The sequence below is a fragment of the Lutra lutra genome, chromosome 11 (genome assembly GCF_902655055.1).
Source record: "Lutra lutra chromosome 11, mLutLut1.2, whole genome shotgun sequence".
In the NCBI taxonomy this organism is placed as follows: Eukaryota; Metazoa; Chordata; class Mammalia; order Carnivora; family Mustelidae; genus Lutra; species Lutra lutra.
The window spans coordinates 65,934,655-65,956,000 of NC_062288.1; the positions used below are offsets into that span (position 1 = coordinate 65,934,655).

The 21,346-nt window shown below is 35.2% G+C and overlaps 1 protein-coding gene across 1 annotated transcript in view; it reads right to left on the reverse strand.

Moving 5' to 3' along the window:
- The window catches only part of DPY19L2 (dpy-19 like 2), a 94,499-nt gene that overhangs the window by 1,477 nt on the left and 71,676 nt on the right, over window positions 1–21,346 (reverse strand). The window contains exons 17-21 of the mRNA XM_047695486.1: window positions 14,751–14,775; window positions 9,069–9,188; window positions 8,472–8,646; window positions 6,340–6,439; window positions 4,969–5,094 (exon numbers count right to left, since the gene is read on the reverse strand). Of these exons, the coding sequence (XP_047551442.1) occupies window positions 4,969–5,094; window positions 6,340–6,439; window positions 8,472–8,646; window positions 9,069–9,188; window positions 14,751–14,775 (546 nt within the window). The remainder of the gene's footprint in view (window positions 1–4,968; window positions 5,095–6,339; window positions 6,440–8,471; window positions 8,647–9,068; window positions 9,189–14,750; window positions 14,776–21,346) is intronic.

Below are 21,346 nucleotides of genomic sequence, written 5' to 3' on the forward strand. Positions count from 1 at the left end.
TTTATTTAATAAAGATTTTAAAGCATCATTTCAAAAAATGTAAGTTCAACTTTTAAGGATAAAAATGAAATTAAATATGTTGTATTTTCATGTTCCACTTAACCAAATAACAAGCATATTATTAAGCTTAACAGTAAAGGTCCAATATACATTCATATTTACATATTTAAAAATTTATTTTCAAAATGAAATATAAATAAATATATTTTCTAGGTCATATCACCATCCAAACATAAGGCTCATGAGTAGTAGGAGACAGATTAAAGGAAAGCTAATCTAATTCCTGATGAATTTCCCATTTTTGAGTTTCATCTGAGTTAGGTCAGCATGAAAACATATAGTCCAAGATAATGAAGGAAAGCTCTTGTTGCTCAGATTTGTTCTTCTCTACCCTTTCCTATTTTGGGTGGCTTTATATTGGACTGACTGGGATACTAGTTCTCACTAGGGAATAACCCTGCATGAGAAGCAGGCAGTAAAGGGAAGAAATCAGGCCAAACTGGCTATTATTTTTTAACAGCTATATTGAGGAAATATTTATGTACAATAAAATGCACCCATTTATGAGTAAAGTTTGATAAATAATGAAAACTGTGTATAGGTGTGTGAGCACTTCCATAATCATAATATAGAGAATTCCTAGCACTGAAACAATTTCCCTTGAACCCTTCTGCAGTGGGTCCCCTAGCTCCAGCTTAGCCAGGAAAACACTGATCTCCTTTCTGCAATATAGCTTTGCCTTCTCTAGAATATTCCAGATATTTATATTACTGCAGCTTTCATATGTTATTCACAAAACAATTCCATTCCTTTTCCTTGCATCGATACATGTATCTGTATTTAAAATGCATGTCTTCAAGGGGACACACAGTTGGGTTTTGCTTTTGTATTCAGTCTACTAAACTTTGTCTTTTAATTAGAGTGTTTTATCCCCATTCGTATTTGTGATTACTGATATTGTTTGATTTAGGCTTTTTTTCCTTGTTTTCTATTTGTTTCATCTTTTTTTTTTAATGTCTGTTTCTCTTTCTTTTATGTCAAGCAAAAAGTTTTACAATATCATCCATTTCATTCATTGGCTTATGCATTTTTTTGCCTCTGTGTGTGTGTGTGTGTGTGTGTGTGTGTGTGTGTGTGGTTGCTCTAGATATTGAAACAGGCATCTTCAATGTATCAGTTACTCAACATTAAACTTGGATTATTTCCAGAAAATCATACATTTTTGTTTACTCCCCTTGCTTGTGCTATTGCTGTCATATATAAATGACTTACATTATAAACTCAAAAATATAATGGTATTATCTTTGCTTTAACTAGTCATAAGGTTTTAAAAGATTTTCAAAGGATTATATATATATACATATAGTGATTAATATTTATCCACATTTTTAACATTTCCAGCACATTTTAGTATATCCTGTATTTCTGAATTTTGAATTATCATTTCAATGTCAGTTGACTTCTACTTATGACAAGAACCAGATGTTTATCGTATCATTCTTCTCTTGCTTCAAGATTTTCTCTTTTCTCCTTGTTTTTCACCAGTTTGACTATGATATTCCATGATGTAGATTTCCTTGGGTTCATCCTAGCTGCATTTGTTAACCTTAATTGCATCTTTAAGTTAATGGCTTTCAACAAACAAAAAATTTTTGGCCAAGATTTCTTCAGGTATTTCTTTTCCTCCCATTTTTCTTTTCTTTCATTCTTTCTGGTATTACCCACGTGTTGAACTATTTAATAACACACAGGTCTCTGTGGCTTTTGCTATTCTTCTTCAATCTTTTTGATTCCTGTTCTTTGGAGTGTACTTTTTCATTTTTTTTTTTTAAGATTTTATTTATTCATTTGACAGAGAAAGAGAGATCACAAGCAGGCAGAGAGAGAGAGGAGGAAACAGGCTCCCTGCTGAGCAGAGAGCCCGAATCGGGGCTCGATCCCAGGACCCTGAGATCATGACCTGAGCCAAAGGCAGAGGCTTAACCCACTGAGCCACCCAGGCGCCCCTGGATTGTACTTTTTCTTTACTTACCCTAAAGTCATTGATCTTTTTTCTGTTGTTACATCAAATCTCTTGAGAACTTTTAAAGAATTGTCATTCATTTATTATAATTTTCAATTCTAGAGTTTCCATTTTTCTGGGGAGGGTGTTCACTGTTGAAAATCATATCTTGTCCCTTACTGATATCATGTCTTCAATTCTTTGAACATGTTTTCCTTAATTCCTTGAATATAATCATAACAGCAGCTTTGCAGTGTTTTCCTGCTCAGTCCAACATCTCAACCTATTTGAATCAGATTCTACTAACTTTTTTCTGGAGTATTGAAAAATCTTTAAAAAAAAATGGATTTCCAAATATAAAAAAAAAATTTTTTTTTTCACAGGTCTGGTAATTTTGGGTTGGAAACTGAACACTAGAGAAAACAACTGGCAGTGAGTCTGGAATCTGTTTTGTTTTTCTGATGATGTTTTTGTTTCTGTTCTGGTAGGCAGTTAACTTGTCTGGATCTCCTATCTTGTGCAACAGCTATCTCCACTCAGTTTTTTTAGGTTCCCGCTACTTTTATTTATTTATTTTTTAATAAATTTCTTTTCAGCGTAACAGTATTCATTGTTTTTGCACCACACCCAGTGCTCCATACAATCCGTGCCCTCTCCAATACCCACCACCTGGTTCCCCCAACCTCCCACCCCCTGCCCCTTCAAAACACTCAGATTGTTTTTCAGAGTCCATAGTCTCTCATGGGTCACCTCCCCTTACAATTTCCCTCAACTCCCTTCTCCTCTCCATCTCCCCTTGTCCTCCATGCTATTTATTATGCTCCACAAATAAGTGAAACCATATGATAATTGACTCTCTCTGCTTGACTTATTTCACTCAGCATAATCTCTTCCAGTCCCGTCCATGCTGCTACAAAAGTTGGGTATTCATCCTTTCTGATGAAGGCATAATACTCCATAGTGTATATGGACCACATCTTCCTTATCCATTCATCCGTTGAAGGGCATCTTGGTTCTTTCCACAGTTTGGCGACCATGGCCATTGCTGCTATAAACATTGGGGTACAGATGGCCCTTCTTTTCACTACATCTGTATCTTTGGGGTAAACACCCAGTAGTGCCATTGCAGGGTCAATTAAAGCTCTATTTTTAATTTCTTGAGGAATCTCCACACTGTTCTCCAAAGTGGCTGCACCAACTTGCATTCCCACCAACAGTGTAAGAGGGTTCCCCTTTCTCCACATCCTCTCCAACACATGTTGTTTCCTGTCTTGCTAATTTTGGCCATTGTAACTGGTGTAAGGTGGTATCTCAATGTGGTTTTAATTTGAATCTCCCTGATGGCTAGTGATGATGAACATTTTTTCATGTGTCTGATAGCCATTTGTATGTCTTCATTGGAGAAGTGTCTGTTCATATCTTCTGCCCAATTTTTGATATGATTGTCTGTTTTGTGTGTGTTGAGTTTGAGGAGTTCTTTATAGATCCTGGATATCAACCTTTTGTCTGTACTGTCATTTGCAAATATCTTATTTAGTAGATTTCTAATTATTAATTTTTAATTTAATTCTCTATGATTTCAAATCTTTTAAACATACTGAAGCCATTTTTGTGGCCCAGCATATGTTTTCCCTTGGTGAAAACTCCATGTGCCCTTTAAAAGAATGTGTATTCTGCAGAATGTATTTTCCTATACTGTTCTATAAAAGTAATTAGGTCAGATTATTTGATACTGTTTGATGTTTCTATCTTTTAATCCTTACACTCTTTTTATCTAATTCTCTCAGTAATGAAAGGAAAGTTAACATTTCCAACTATCATTGAAAATTTGCTTATTTTTCTTTATATTCTATACATTTTAAATTTAATTTTAATTAAAATAGAGCTCTGAAGTTCTGTTTAGATATACACATTTTAGAAATTTTGATGAGTTAATCCTTTCTTCATTATAAAATGTCCATCTTTTTGTGGTAATATGCTTTGTTTTGAAGTCTATGTTGTCTTATTAAATTTTAAATTAATGTGATGTGCACATGCATCAACATTATGATGTTCCAGCTTCTTTTACACGATGTCATTTTTTCCTAGATATATTAGGTATTAAAATTAGCCACTAAAACTTATGAACTTCACTTTTCCAAAATGTTTTATAGTCTAATGCCCAATTATCCATATGAGAAATGAAAATTCTTAATGTTAGACTTAATACAACTAAGGACCTCGTAAGTCAAGGAATCTAAAAGAAAGGCCTCAAGATATCCGTTAACCATTTTAGAATTTTGTGATTTTTAGAAATTGAAAATTCAGAAGTTAAAAATTATACTTAGGAATGTTTTACTTACTATATCTTCTTGAGTTATCGAAAACTTTTCTTATAGGTCTTACAAATTCAATGTTATCCAGTTGTAGTAAAAGAATGCTAATGTCTCACACTACTGTAAACTCAAATATGTATTTCATAATTCTAATAAAAACTATCATAAAAATTTGAAAAACTATGAAGGAAAGCAACACTTAAGATGTTAAAATAAAAAAATCAGGAAGCTAAGATACTCTACAGTTTCTTGAAATTAGATTCTACTGAAATGATATTTATTTTCCTACATGAAGCAATTTTAAATAAAATACCAGGATAGTACTTTAATAGAATTAATTTAGAATAAAAATTCTTTTTTTCAGTATTTTTTAAATTAACATATAATGTATTATTTGTTTCAGGGGTACAGGTGTCTGTGAATCATCAGTCTTACACAATTCACAGCACTCAGCATGCATATAACCTCCCCATTGTTCATCAATCAGCCACCCCTCCAGCAACCCTCAGTTTGTTTCCTGAGATTAAGAGTCTTTTAGGTAAATTTGTCTCCCTCCCCATCCCATCTTAAAGAATCACAACTACTGTAATAAGGTAAAACGGTTGTTGCTTAAAGATATTCCATACCATACAATGTAGGGCTCATACTCACTTAGTTCTCACAACACACCATGCCTCTTCTAAAATGTAATAATTCACATGTAACTCCAACAATTTATCTCTCACTTCTTTTGCAGATTTTCGACTATATGTGGAATAAACTATTTTTGTCCGAGCCCTTTACATTCAAAACACAATTAAATATTTTTTAATAAGTTAGAATAGAATGGACTGAAACAATTTTGCTAGTAAATGAAAATCTCAACACTCACTGGGTGGAACACTCATATATATGACCTCAAGCAGCATGAACTGTTTGGGGAACAGCACAGATTATTTTTGGATAGCAGTTTCTACTTTCCTGCTTTTATTTTGCATATGCTAAAACTTACAGTGGTTTGAATTTTGTAGGTACTGCTTGTTAGTTTTTACCAGAACAAACATCAAGTGGCTTAGAGACTACAGAGTTCAGGATATAAATTTGCTTTGCATATGCATAAAGTAATTAATCTGCTCACAGAACACATTCGAATAGAGGTCAACAGAAAACAGATTTTGGTAGATAATTTCACCTACTGAAATTATCTGCAAAGCATATGAATTGAAGTTGAAATGTAGCAAATCATACATTTAGACAGAGGGCATCTAGTGTAGCAGTGAGGAAGCTTGACAAACAGGATCAGTCACCAAAATATGGTACAACAGATAATTTGTCCCCCAAATAGGAGTTTTTATGAAATCCTGAATAATTACCATTTATGCACTGGATATTTCTTTTTTAACTTACTGAAGTTCAATGAGTTAACATAGAGTGTATCATCAGTTTCAGATGTAGCTTTCAGTTATTCATCTGTTGCATATAACACCCAGTGCTCAGTACATCATGTGCCTTCCTTAATGTCCATCACCCAGTTACCAATCTGCCCACCCAGCATTGGACATTTCTCAAAATTTCAAGCATACAGGATGTACAATGTCCAAAACCAGACATCAAACTTTAAATGATTTAAAATGTTAACTCTAAAAATAGGCCAAAAATGCATTAACAGGAAAAGATTACGTTGACAATGACTAAAAGATTAAGATAATTGAGTTTCATAACTAGCTAACCAAAAACACCCTAAATTTTCATAAAAGCATGTAATATAGCAAATTTCATGTACTTTTCTATTAGAAAAGGTTAGTTGTAGGCCATTGGTAAAATAGAGAATGGTTTCTTAAATCAGGCAGAGGAGCTTGTGGGGTTCAGAGCAGGGGCTGGCAAACGATGGCCATGGGTTAGAACCATCCCATCTCCTAGTAGTAGTACTTAGCAGTTCTACTGGAACAAATAGAATAACATACAGGTTAGTCATAAATACATGATATTTTCATTTTGAGAAAAATTAGCATGTCTGGTTAAAACATTCAATCAGTTGCCAACCTCAAGTCTGCATCCTCGTAATGTGGGTGATTCACAATGGGGTGCAGGGTAGACAGCTTGACACTGGCCATTGTAGGCATGGCACCTGCAAAAACAGCATCTGAAAAACAAGGACATTTTCCCTAATGACATATTTTAAAGAACACCAAAGATCAGTACTTATCTATAATATTTGAACTCAAATTAAGAAAGATGAAATACATTTAAATAATAACTATTGGCATTATTCTTTTTCTTTGCTCAATATTGTCTGCTATTATAATAGCCGACTTTGTTATCTCTGTGCCAGGAACTGTGTTAAATAAGTTTACTAGGATTAAACAACTTAATTTGTAGAAATTTATGAAGTGGGTTCTATGTTATTCTTATTTTGTAAATTAGAAAACTGAGAACCAATGAAGATAGTTGACTTGTCAAGTCTATACACCTAGGTGGAACCAGAGCCCACACTCAGGCACTTTACTACAACTTCCTGCCATGTTTAAGCTCAATGTAAAAGACAATGCTACAAAAACACATAGGACCAGAAAGAATTACAAAACTTTATACTTGTTCCGATAATTTAAAATGCCAAGAACTGAGAGACTGTTACAAAAGGCAAGTCTCATGCTATATGTTTTAAGGTGAAACTGTGAACTGTAGTTTCGTGGAAGACAAAAATGTTTACTTACCTCCTGACAATTCTATATAATAAATTATTAAATAATTTTGAAGGTTAACATTTTTAATCAATATAATAAAATCACTAACAAGGCATGTTATTCAGATCTACTGTAAATAGCTGTTTACTTGCAAATCTAACTAAATATTCTAAATGTAACTTCGAGAGAGTATCTTTACGTATGACTTAAATTTGAAGATATATAAGTCAATCAATGTAGAAATGTATATTTATTATCACAAGAGTCAATAATTAATGATGGAAAGTTCTTAGGCTAGAGCAGTGGTTCTCAACCAGATGTGATTTTATTTTCTAGGGATATATATTTCTGGAGACATTTTTTTTTTTAAGATTTTTTATTTATTTGTCAGAGAGAGAGGGAGAGAGAGCGAGTGCAGGCAGACAGAATGGCAGGCAGAGGCAGAGGGAGAAGCAGGCTCCCTGCTGAGCAAGGAGCCCGATGCGAGACTCGATCCCAGGACCTGGGATCATGACCTGAGCCGAAGGCAGCTGCTTAACCAACTGAGCCACCCAGGCGTCCCTCTGGAGACATTTCTGATTGGCACACTGTGGGGAGAGAGGTATTGTGGGCAACTTGTGGGTTGAGGAAAGGTATGCTGCAAAATATTCTTCAATGCACAGGCCAGTCTCTAATGTCAATAGTGCCAAGGCTGAGAAAATGTGAGTTAGAGGATCCCAAAGCCCAGGGACACAGTTATCAGAAAAAAAGTAGGGGAGTCTGTCCAGCAACAGCTGAAATCACTGAAGAGAAACCACCTATGGCAGAGAGAGGGGCAGAAATACTCTGCAAAGTCTTAATTCTTGTTGGTGAGATAAATATGAAATAGTCTTGGACAAGATGATGGATTACTTATAGAAAATACTGTAGAATACACTTATTCTCTAGAAAGGTTTTTTAAAAATTGAAATATGTCTGCTTGAGGTGATATTGAGGTGATTTTTTCCTATAAAGATAGGAAAAAAAGTAAGCTAAAAATATTTTGGAGTCTTTTTGAAATTATTTAGTGAGGAAAATGGAGTATATGAGATTTTAACTCTTCTGTGCGCAAATGGTTTTACAGGGTTGGAAGAGAGAGTCAGCACTGACTGAAGTGATATAAAGGGCACTGTTGACCTCCCCACAGTCAAAAGTATCTTCTCCAATATCTGTTCACAGGGTGTGAAATTTTGTTATTGAAGATTTACTTGTCATTGTTAGGGTTAAAATATGATAATGATCTAAGCATTATAGTACATTTCTAAGAACAATCATTAATTCCTCATGTTAATTAAAATTCTTGGCAGTTATCTAGGAGGCATCTAAAGAGGGCACAAAATTGTTTTTCGAAAAGGTTTGACTGGTGGACACTACAATTTGCATGCTTAAAATCTGTGAGTGAATTAATGACTCTGTGTGTCTGTTTCTACATGTCTGTATACTAGCTTTACATAGAACTAAAGAGCTACATACCTGGTCTGGTATTATATTTGATCCATTGTATCAGTTCCTCCTGAGGCAAATTATTAAATTCTCCTATTATGCTCCATTGATTATGGAGGTTTGCACAACCTTGTATTGACATCACTGTTAGGATGCCAAAGATAACATTCTCAAAACGAACTCTGCAAAAAAGCCAGCCAAAGAGCTGAAATGAAAGAAACCATTTATTTTTAATTCTTATATGAAGTGTGCTATAGGGCCAATAATAAACTCTCACCTTGCTACTAAACCAAGGTGGGTTGTCGTTTGAGATTATCAATGCACTAATAATATACAGAACGACGGTCATCTATTGTTTAAAAATAGTATATATTTTGGAATTAGAGGGCCTAATAAATATGGAACTTTCTTTATCCTCAAAACAAGAAAGAAAGAAACACACCTCATCCTTCTAGTACTGATTTATTACCAAGGATTAAGATTAGGAAATCACAAAAATGTGAAACATCCTGGAACTAAATCTTGTAATACCTGGCTCTAACGGATATCTAAAATAACTATGGAAACCTCACCAGCAGTAACACATACAGTTACTATAGTGTAGTGGCACCAAAATGAGTATCTTACCCGTCGAGAACATATCAAGGAAGCCATAACACACATGTGAGGTGTTAAAAACAACTTCAGCCTCATGATTAAAATGGCAAGGACAGTGAAGGCTAACAGTTGCAATGTGTGAAAAATCAGCTGTAAAAACAAAACGAAATGATATTTCACTTTATATATTTTTAAATTAATACATATAATATATATTAAAACTATTATCATTCATTAGGACAAGGATCTTTGAATTTAATAGGAAGTCTGGTAATATTTATTCATTCATTCAACAAAGATTTAGCAAATGTGTACTAAATGCCACGTACTGTTCTGGAGGCTATGGATACAACCGTGAACAAAATAACAGTGAGCAAAGTCTGCCCTTGTGAGACTTACATTTTAGAACATTCACTAAGTAGAGATAGAAATAGTCATGGCAAGTAAATGAATCCATTATAGTCTCTTAGAAAGTGAAGAAAGTGGAACAGGAGAAGAAGGCTGGGAGTACACTGTGTGTGGTGTGAGGCCACGAGCTGGAGCAGTTGTAATTCCAAGGAGGACAATCAGGGAGGGCCTCACTAAAGAGGTGGCATTTGAACAGCACACATGCAAGGTGAGGAAGTGAGCCACAGAGACATACAAATATTGAATGCTTCACAAGTTTGCGTGTCACTCAGCCAGCAACAAAAATCAGAACAAAAGACAAGCTAGATCATTTTTAAAGTAATGGAATCATATATATACATATTTGTACTGATTAGGAGGACACTCATTTTATTAAGATGGGGTTCCACTGAGCAAAGATTTCAGACAAAATTCTTCTAACAGACATACTCATAAAATATCAGCCAGTTCTTCACTAGAAAAATAGACTATGCAACCCAGTCAAGTGTCAATAAATATTTATGTTCGAATTTGCTAATATTCAACAAATTAAACATTGAAGATAATAAGGTATTTTCACCTATAAAATGGACAACTATTAAATACTGAGTGTTAGAGAAGAGTCCTTGAAACATACACTGATGTAATTTGTACATTTAGCATTATATCAAGATGTTACAAAAGAGCCAACCCCTTTGGCTTAAATTTCCATTCTAACTTAAGGGAATAGTCAAGACCAAAAATACTGTACAAAGAGGATCACTTAAGTGAATTTTTAGTGGCAAAAATAGAAAAAAACCTATGTGACCATTATAGAGGAATAAGTAAATTACCACATTTCCCACATGTCTATAGCCATTAAAAGATTACGTGTTAGCAGATTATCTAATGGCATGGAAAATTTTCAATGTGTTTAATTATATACACAAAAGATTAATTTTGTGAAAATCATCTATCTGTATATATACATGCATGGCTGGGGTGGGAGGGATGGAGATGGCTACAAAAATATGTACCTAAAAATAGAGATTACTTCTGAATGGTGATTTTTCTGAATTTTACTTTTTAAACATGTTATTTTAGATTAGAAATATATAACTTATGTTTAAAACAAAATGCAAAGATGTGTTTTTTTCCTTTTTAAGTAAAGATGTTTAAAAATGGAATTTGTTAATTTTTTCATTATTTTTGAATCCAAAGTCAGAACGTGGAAGATTTATTTCAAAGTCAATCCTTCATTTTCCTCAAACTCCTCTTTGGACACAGTTGGGGCCATGTTGTGGAAGGAACAGAAGACATTAACACACTTCACACCCAAATAGGTCTTTTTGTTTAGGACCATTAAATCACAGATTGGTAGATTACATGGGTCATCTTCTTTAACCCTGTATCCGAAACAGAGATCTCTTCTGTCAATCTATGAACTGGCGCTTCACTAATTCTTGAAAAGGAATATGCATAGGAGAGCCTATTATAATTATGGATGGCTATAAATGTTAGAAAATATTTTCTGAAACTGAATCAATGTCTCCCTATAATTTCCACATCTCTGCAACTGCACAAAATTAGTCTAACCTATTTGCACATAGCAGTTCTCTATTATTCAAATACTGTACTCATGACTTTGCACTAATCCCACCTTTACCCTTAGAAAGCTTTCTATTTTTAAGTTAAATGTTCAGAAACTCGGAATCATTAGCTCTATGGTGTCATAATTCTGGTTGTCTTGCTCTGAACATGGTACAGATTGCCCATGTTCTGTTAAAATGTTAGACTACAATAGGTGTGGTCTAATTTATGCAAGTGTACATCTGACTTCTCCCAATATGCCTTCCTTTGGTTATTCTGAGTCACAGGATGAGACTGTCATTGTCTCTTCGAAATCCCATCACTTGTACTCTATTATTTTTCCCATCACTTCTACCTTAGCACCAACTTCTCATATGACCAGAATTAAATCTAAAGTAGTAACTCTTCTTGACTTTCCTTTATCACCTAAAAGCTGAAAGGACTCTGCATATGGAGACCTGAAAGATCTTCACCATCTCCTTATCTTCCCTGCACAATGTTTTTTTTGTGGGGGAATGACATAGAACAAGCACTCTAAATAGCACCACTCATATTTGTCTTCTATTGTTATCCACATGCTCTAAACTCTCTTCCACTCACAAGCTACAACTGACTTTCTAGGAGCTCTCTTGCCATAGTTAATTTATCTCCTATTCTATCACACAGTTTTCTTTTTAACCTACCAAGTAGAAGACAGAAGGCTACAGTTAAAAAGCACAGTCCAAAATTCTGTACTGTATGTAACCTACTGTCAATTTGTTAGTACCTCTCTCCACATAAAAATTACTAGGAAAATCCTCACAACATCTTTTAGAGGCCAGGAGCAAGGAAAGAAGAGCAGCTCAGGAAACTTTCCACTCCCCATCCCTGGAATAAGGGAGTGTGACTGGGTAGAGTGTGAGGTGGCAGCTCCCAAGCACAAAGAAAACAAAGTGTAGAAAGTCAGTCCAAATGGCAGACTGACCCTGTCAAACCTACCTCCCACAACAGTTGTGAAGATGCCTTGAGAACATGGTAGAAATACCCTTCACTGGCACAGTTAACAGAGGTCAGAGTATTAGTTGGAGCCCCTGAGGTCTCGGTCCAGAAAGCACACAAATTTAAAAGTGGGCCTTTACATAGGGCTTAACACTAGGCATCATTTTAAGTATCTTACATATAACTCTTTTAATCCTATAGCCACCATGTGGGATAAATATTGTTGTTACTGTTGTTGTTCTGGTTGTTCCCAAAAAGATGTAATGTAACTTGGCTATGATCACACAGCCAGTAAATGGAAGAAGAGGGATCTGGGGCCAGCCAACTCTCGAGTCTGGGTGTTTAACCATTACACTATGCTTCCTTTCCAGTAAACTATTCAACCACATAGTTCTATTAATCTGAGAACATGGAAGGGTATAGACCCCCAACATATATCACTCAATCTATTTTTCAAAAGAAGTAATTCTTCCCCCAAATTCTGATTACCTTTTAAAAAGCCATCCTTTTGACTGACAGCTGAACAAAAATATCTACAATTAGATCTGATTATACCATTTCTTATTTAACAACAAAGTCCAGGATAGAGTCTACCTTCTTTGCATATGAAGTCACCATAGTCTGAACACTTCTTTTCTATGCATCAGCAATCCGGATTTGCCTGTAATGCTTAACATACCATATTACCTTATGCCTCCTTTGTACATGTATATGCTCTGACCTTGGTAAACTCCTCTAACATCAATAATAAAAAAAGAAATCTGTCCCTCACTACCCCATCTTCTTCACACAGATGTAATCACTTTTTCTGCACTATTTTTCTACCTACTTCCTTTATCAAGGCACATGTCATTATCTGTTCACATTGCCTGTCTTCCTAAACTACACATTAAATTCTACAAAAGCAGGGACCTGGTGCCTAACAGACACATAAAAAAGATTAAACTGATTAGAACACAGAACAGAAGAAAAATTAAAATGGGCAAAATAAGGATAAATGGAGAAATAAAAGAAAATAAGAAAATAAAATTAATGTGAGAGAAGAGGGCAGAAAATTAAGGAACACTGTGTTTTTAAAAAGCAGTGGGTTTAAAAAAAATAAATAAAAGCAGTGGGTTTTGAATACCCACTGAATATAAAGTATGTATGTGCCCTGCTAAGTAAAACTGGGCAATGTGACACAACTGATTTGTGTAAACACAGTTCACGTTAGGCCGTAGCATGTGTTGAATGATTAACAGCACGGACTCTGTTGCTACATGCCCTAGGTTCAAAGGCCTTGGTGCCACAGAGCTAAGGTCCCTAGGTCCCTTCAGCTTTGCGACCCCAAGGTACTCAACTTCTCCATGCCATAGTTTTCTTTCACCTTTACAACACACAAAACAACTGTACTTACCTCAATGGGTTGTTGTGTGAATGAAATTATAACTATATGTAAATCCCTTCCACAAATGCCTTGCCTATAGGAGGCAGTAAGTATTGACTACTACTTTGAAGGCACTGGAAGTGGACTGCCAGTGTTGAAATGCAAGCTTTATTATGAATTAGAGGCAGACCTGAGGAAAACTATTTAATTTCTGTAGGTCTCTATTCTGTGGCCAGACTGCTTTGCTTTTCTTCTTAGACATGTAGCTAGTCTCCATTTCCCAGCTCCCTGCCGACAAGTGTGGCCATGTGCCTGAGGTCCATCTGAGGACAGGAAGTCCACATTTCCATTTCCAGGCCCAGACATCACAAAATTTCCAAAGCAGGATCTTCCCTGTTCTTTCTCCTTTGCTGCTTTCATGTAGACAACACATCAGCCCTCCAGGGCAGAGTCTTCCCTGTTCTTTCTCCTTTGCTGATGTGATGCAGACAAGCACACCGCAGATGGCCAAGCTATAACTGGAAGGCATCTGGGTTCCTCAATCACTGCTTGCTGGGGTGGGGGGTCACCCACTAACCAGGAACTCCTGGTTTCAACTTTATGTGAACAAAGAATCAAACTTCACTGAGTTAAGTCATTGAAATATTAGTGTTTGTCTCTGTTAACAGCTACTTTTGTCTAATTAAGAATTTTCTTATTTGCAGAATGGGAATTGGGAATAATATTATGAAAATTAAAACAGTACAGTACATGGCACATAGTAACTATTAAAAACATTTGTTATCATTATAGGCTGTTTTTATTAAGTCCAAATTCAGTTGTCCTGTCTTCTATATTTAGCCTTTCTTTTAAGACTCAAAGCGCTATTACTTAGGAAATCGTATTTCTATCCTTATGAGCTTTCTCTTCATATGCCACAAAATAATTTGGCATCATATAATGTGTTGTCTTATTTGTGTCATGTCTCTGTGGAAAAATTGTGCATATCTGAGGGCAGCAACACTCTATACCATCTTCTGTATCCCATAACACTCCAAGATTGTACTGCACATCAAGTCTGGGTGTGGCCAAAGGCCACCAGTCACAGGGCCACGGATGTCTGCCCTGATGGGCTGAAGCTGACTAGCTCAGTGGGTTAGGAGTTAATGCTTTTATTGTTGAATGAATAAAAGAGTGAATGAAAAAATAAAAGAAATTTAATTATGGTCCATGGTCATAAATAAGCCTTCCATTTTTCAGAAATCCTTACTACTATTCAAAAAAGCAAAAGAACACAGGGGAAGGATCAGCATTTATTACCAATGCTGAACCACTGCTGACAGTGCATTGGCAGCAAGGCGAAACCTTTGTGAGTTATGCTTGAACTAGAATTTAATACACAAATATAGCAAAGATTAAAATGAAAGCTTTACCTCACCATGTTCAAGGAGCTGTTTTCTGGAATAAAAAACATTCTCTATTTACTGAATGTCCATTATGATTACATAAATACAAACTTAATTTATTTGTTCTTAGGTTTAAGAAATTTGATTCTCTCTACTCAGTAAATAAAAATTAGACAATATAACTAAAAATAAAAATTTGAAAGGCATGATTTATAGTCATCCTATGTAAGGTATATAAAAAAAGTGATGCTTTGGTTAAGATAAAATAAATTTTACTGATTGCTGGAGACTATACCTCTAGAAAGATTTAAAGAAAAATAATTTCTATTAAATATTCAACCATGTACATAAAACTCTGAGCAACCTTGAGTGTTTCTTCAGAATAAACTTCCAGAAGAAAACTTACTGGGTAAAGCATATAAATATTTTTAGTTCTACAAAAATTTATTTCTAAAGAACCTATTGAGCTCTGGGCACTGTGAAGTGAACACAGTCTGAATGGTGTTGATGTTGTTCCCCTCTTAGCTTGTATGTTACACTCGTACCAGGGGTATGGACTGCCTGTTTAGTTGCTCCATTGAGAAAGTGGAAGACTCTGGTTTTACATGCAGAAGTTTTCTTCTATTATGGATTTTGGGGTTGGAGAGAAAAGTAATGCAGCTCAGGTAAGACACTAAGAGGTAAGGAAGTTCAAGGGCACACACAGATCCAGAGGGTGTTTGTTTGTTTGTTTTTAAAGGCTGGTCAGGGGGTGGCCTGTCAGGAGAGCTGTGCCATCACCAAATCACTCTGCCTCTGTTGCAGCTTGGCCCTGACTTGCCCGGTAGAGGGGGTGGGTAGGGGGCTTCCCACCTGTCCTGAAATCTACTGGTCACAACAGGATCCTGCAGTGAGCTGCAGTGTGCAAGGGAGGACAGGCCCTAACAATAATTGCTGATGCAAATAAATCTAGTAGCTAATCTAAAATATGAACGTACAATGAAATCTGCAAACATACAGATGATATAAATTGATAAAGAGCAATAATAGATGTTCGAAAAAGAGAGGCTAAAGCAAAAGATTAAAAGAGCTGACAATTCTCTGAGGTAAAGGACGTTGTGAATTTTCAGATTAAAATGTCCCATGAATAAACATGTAAAATATACACACTCATGTATACATATGTACATTCATATCTCAAACTCCATACATTTCCAGAGAGCAAAACTTTATATAAAATTTCTCATCGGTAATGCTCAATGCTAGAAAATAATTATCTATAGAATTTTAAAACATTTTATTTATTTATTAGAGAGAGAGAGAGATTGAGAGAATGAGTGGGAGGAGGGGTGGAGGGAGAAACAGATTCCCGCAGAGAAGGGAGCCAGACATGGGACTCGATCCCAGGACCCTGGGATAATGACCTGAGCTGAAGTCAGATGCTTAACTAACTGAACCACCCTGGCTCTCAATAATTATCTACAAAATGCTTTCAATAAAAAAATGAAACCAGAAATACTTATTCACCAAATCATCAACTTAATGTGAGGGCAAATTAAAGGTGTTTTTCAAATAAAAATGCACCCACCAACCCTCGGGTTGAGGACCCATGCAATCCTCATTGATGCTAAACTCAGTTGCACAGACACTACACTGCTGAGCCTTCCCCAGGAATGGAAACAGTACACCTTACCCAGCTGGCTCCTTACACCCACCTGCAAGTGAATGTCTTTCCTCTCCAAAACCAGTCCTTAAAGTCTGAAAGATGTGATTCCTCCATCAAATGTGAAGACATCAACGAAAGACTATAAGAAACATGAAAAAACAAGGAAGCCTGACACAACCAAAGGAACACAATCATTTTCCAGTAACTGACCCCACAGAAGTAGAGATCTGTGAATTGCCAAAAAATTTAAAATAATTGTTTTAAGAAAGATGAGTGAACTACAGAGAATGTAGACAACACAATAAAATCAGGAAAGCAACTCATGAACAAAACAAGTTTAACTGCAAACTAGAAGTTATAAAAAAAGAACTAAAAAAAATTCTAGGGACGCCTGGGTGGCTCAGTTGGTTAAGCGGCTGCCTTCGGCTCAGGTCATGATCCCAGCGTCCTGGGATCGAGTCCCACATCAGGCTCCTTGCTCAGCGGGGAGCCTGCTTCTCCCTCTCCCTCTGCCTCTGCCTACCACTCTGTCTGCCTGTGCTCATGCTCGCTCCCTCTCTCTCTCTTTCTAACAAATAAATAAAATCTTTAAAAAAAAATTCTAGAAGTAAAGAATGCAATGAATGAAAATGAAAAATGCAATTTACAACATCAACAGGAGACCTGATCAAGCAGAAGAATGAATCTGGGAACTTGAAGACTGATAATTTGAAATTATCCAGTGAGAAAAGGAAAAAAGAATGAAAAAGAGTGAAGAACGCTTATGTGAATTATGAAATGCCATCAGGAGAAACAATATTTACATTATGGCAGCCTAAGAGAGAAGAGAGTGAAAAAGGGCAGAAATCTTATTTAAAGATCAGTTGAAATTTTGCCAAATCTGGAGACAGATATGTATATCAAGTACATGAGGCTCATAGTCACCAATACAAATTTAATCTCCCAAATTCACTAGATACATTATAATGAAACTATAAAAACCAAAGACGATGAATTGTCAAAGCAGCAAATTATCTCATATAAGGGAACCCCCATAAGGCTGTTAGTGGATTTCTCAGCAGAATCCTTGCAGGTCAAGAGAGGATGGGATGATATATTCAAAACGCTGAAATTAAAGGATCTGCCAATTAAGAATACTTCAACCAGGAAAGCTGCCCCTCAAATGAAGTGAAAGAATAACTCTCAGACAAACAAAAGCTGAGGGACTTCATTACCACTAGACCTGCCTTACAAGAAATGCTAAAGGGAGTTATTCATGCTGAAATGAAAGAATGTTAAGAGTAACCTGAACACCTATGAAAGTATAAACTTTCACCATAAAGTTAATTATACAGTCAAATTATTAACACTGTAGTGCTGTAATAGTGCCATGTAAATCACTGAAATCTAGTATAAAAGTAAAAAAAAAGTATTTAAAAATAAATATAGCACAACAATTTGTTAATGTATATACCAATATAAACAGATATAAACTGTAACAGCAAAAGTATAAGTAAAAAGGCAGAATTTTTATATGTGATTGAAGTTAAGTTTTTGTCAGCTTGAAATAGACTGTTATAACTACAAGATGTATTATGTAAGCCTCATGATAACCACAAAGAAAAAAACTACAGTAGATTCACAGAAAATTAAGAGAAAGGAAACAAAGCGTTATTATTACAGAAAAAGAATACAGCATGAGAGGAAGATGGGAACTATGAAATGGAAAACAACCAGATGATAACAAGATAACAAGTCCTTATCTATCAATAACAATCTTAAATATAAATGGATTTAGGGGTGCCTGGGTGGCTCAGTGGGTTAAAGCCTCTGCCTTTGGCTCAGGTCAAGATCCCAGGGTCCTGGGATGGAGCACTGTGTCAGGCTCTCCACTCAGCAGGGAGCCTTCTTCCCCATCTCTCTCTCTCTGCCTGCCTCTCTGTCTACTTGTGATCTCTCTGTTGAATAAATAAATAAAATATTTAAAAAATATACATAAATGGATTTAATTCTCAAACCAAAAGACAGAAAGTGGCTAAATGAATTAAAAAACAAAAAAACAAGGGGCGCCTGGGTGGCTCCATGGGTTAAGCCTCTGCCTTAAGCTCGGGTCATGGTCTCAGGGTCCTGGGATGGAGCACTGCATCGGGCTCTCTGCTCAGCAGGGAGCCTGCTTCCCTCCCTCTATCTGCCTGCCTCTCTACCTACTTGTGCTCTCTCTCTTTAAAAAAAAAAAAAAGAAAGAAAGACAATTACATGCTGCCTACAAGAAGCTCATTTTAGCTTTATGGACACATTAAGATGAAAATGAAGGGATGAAAAAAGATACTCATTCAAATGGAAACAAAAAGAAAGCAGGGGTAACTCTACATATCATACACATACACACACACACCTATAGATGACACATATCTAAACCTAGATCTCAATCTATATTCTGGGTGAAATAGACTAAGTTGAAACTGTAACAAAAGACAAACAAAGTCACTGTATGATGATAAAGGTGCCAGTTCATCAAGAGGATATAGCAGTTGTAAATCTATATGTAACCCAACATTGGAACACCTAAATAAGTTAAGCAAATATTAATAGATCAGAGAGGAGAAATAGAAAACAGTGCTAAATAGAAGGGGACTTCAATATCCAATTCCAGCAATGGGTGGATCATCCAAACAGAAATCAATGAGAAAATACTGGACTTAAACTACAATTTAGACCAAATGGACCTAACAAATATGCACAGAACATTCCATCCAACAGCTGGAGAATACATATTCTCCTCAAATGCACACAGAACATTCTATGGATAGATCCTATATTAGGTCACAAAACAATCATTAACAAATTTAAGACTGAAATCATATCAAGTATCTTTTCTGACCACGACAGTATGACATTAGAAATCAATAAAGTAGGAAAGATAGAAAATTCACAAATACATGGAAATTGAACAATCTAATCCTGAACAATTGATGGGTCAAAGAAAAAATCAAAAGGAAATAAAAAATATCTTGAAACAAATAAAAATAACACAACATACCAAAACACACAGGATGCAGCAAAAGTTCTAAGAGAGGATTTTATGATAAGTGCTTACATTAAGAAAAGAAGATTTCAAATAAACAATTATACACTTCAAGGTACTAGAAAAAGAAAAACTAAGACCAAAGTTAGTAAAAGGAAAGAAGAAACAAAGAAACAAAGGTCGTAAGAGAAATAAATGAAACAGAGACAAGAAACAATAGAAAACATCAACAAAAATTAAGAGCTGATCTTTCGAAAAGATAAAATTTATAAGCCTTTAGTTAGACTAAGAAAAAAAGATTTAAATAAATAAAATTAAAAAATGAAAGAGGGAACATTAAAGTTGATACCACAAAAATACAAAGGGTCATAAGAGAATATTATGAACAATTATACACCAACAACTGGATACCCCGAAGAAAGAACATATTCCTAGAAATAACCTACCAGGACTGAATCATGAAGAAAAAGAAAATCTGAATAAAATTAAAACTAGTAAGGAGGGGCAGCAATGTGACTCAGGGGGTTAAGCGTCTGACTCTTGATTTCAACTCTGGTCATGATCTCAGGTCCCAGGAATTGAGCTCTACATCAGGTTCTGCACTCAGAGTGAAGTGTGCTTGTCCCTCTCCCTCTGCTCCTCCCCCCACACCTCCACTCTCTGTCTCTCAAAAATAAATACATAAAATCTTAAAAAAAAAAAAAACTAGTAAGGAGACTGAATCAGGAATCAAAAAAAATCTCTCTCAAAAAAAAAAAAAGAAGTGGAGGACCAGATGTCTTCACTAGAGAATTCTACCAAACATTTAAACAAGAATTAATGCAAATCTTTCTCGAATTTTTCCAACAGACTTAAGATAAAGGGACATGCTTAATCTCATTTTACAAGGCTAACATTACTCTCATACTGAAGTAAAATGAGGATAATAAAAGAAAAGAATTTTGTAGGCCAATATCCCTGATGAACATAGATGCAAAAAGCCTCAACAAATACTAGAAACCAAATTCAACATCATATTAAAAGGATCATGCAACATGAGCAGGTGGGATTTTATCTTTGGAATACAAGGATAGTTCAATACACACAAATCGATAAATGTGATATGCCACATTAAACGAATGAAGGATAAAAACCATATGATCATCTCATTAGACACAGAAAAAAGCATTTGACAAAATTCAAAACCCCTCCATAGTAAGAAGTCTTAACAAATTAGGTACAAAATGAACGTACCTCAACAGAATAATGGTGTATAATATATGACAAGCCCAAAGTTAACCTCATCCTCAATGTTGTAAAATCTCTAAGTTGTTCTTCTAAGATCAAGAACAAGATAAGGATGCCCACTCTATTTCTCTCCACCTTATACTAAAAGTCTTATACTAAAAGTCTAATCAATGCATTAGGCAAGAAAAAGAAATTTAAAAAAAAATAAAGGTAAAAGTAAAACTATCTATGTTTGCAGATGACATGATTTTATATACATAAAACCCTAAAGACTTCACAAAAAAAACTGTTAAAATTAATAAATAAATAAAGTTGTGGAATACAAAATCAACACACAAAAATCAGCTGCATTTCTACACAATCACAATGAACCATCTAAACAGAAAATTTAAAAAGCAATCTCATTTATAATAGCATCAAAAACAATAAAGCACTTAGGAATACATTTCACAAAGGAGAAGCTAGACCTCTATACTGAAAACTATGAGACACTGATAAAAGAAACTGAAGACAACACAAATAAATAGAAAGATATTCTATGCTTTTGGTTTGGAAGACATATGTTAAAATATCCATACTACCCAAAGCAATCTACAGATTTAATGCAATCCCTATCAAAATCCAATGACATTTTTCACAGATATAAAAAGAACAATTCTAAAATTTATATGGAACCAAAAAAGACCTTAAATTTCCAAGATAAACTTGGGAAAGCAGAACAAAGCTACAGGTATTACACTTCCTGAT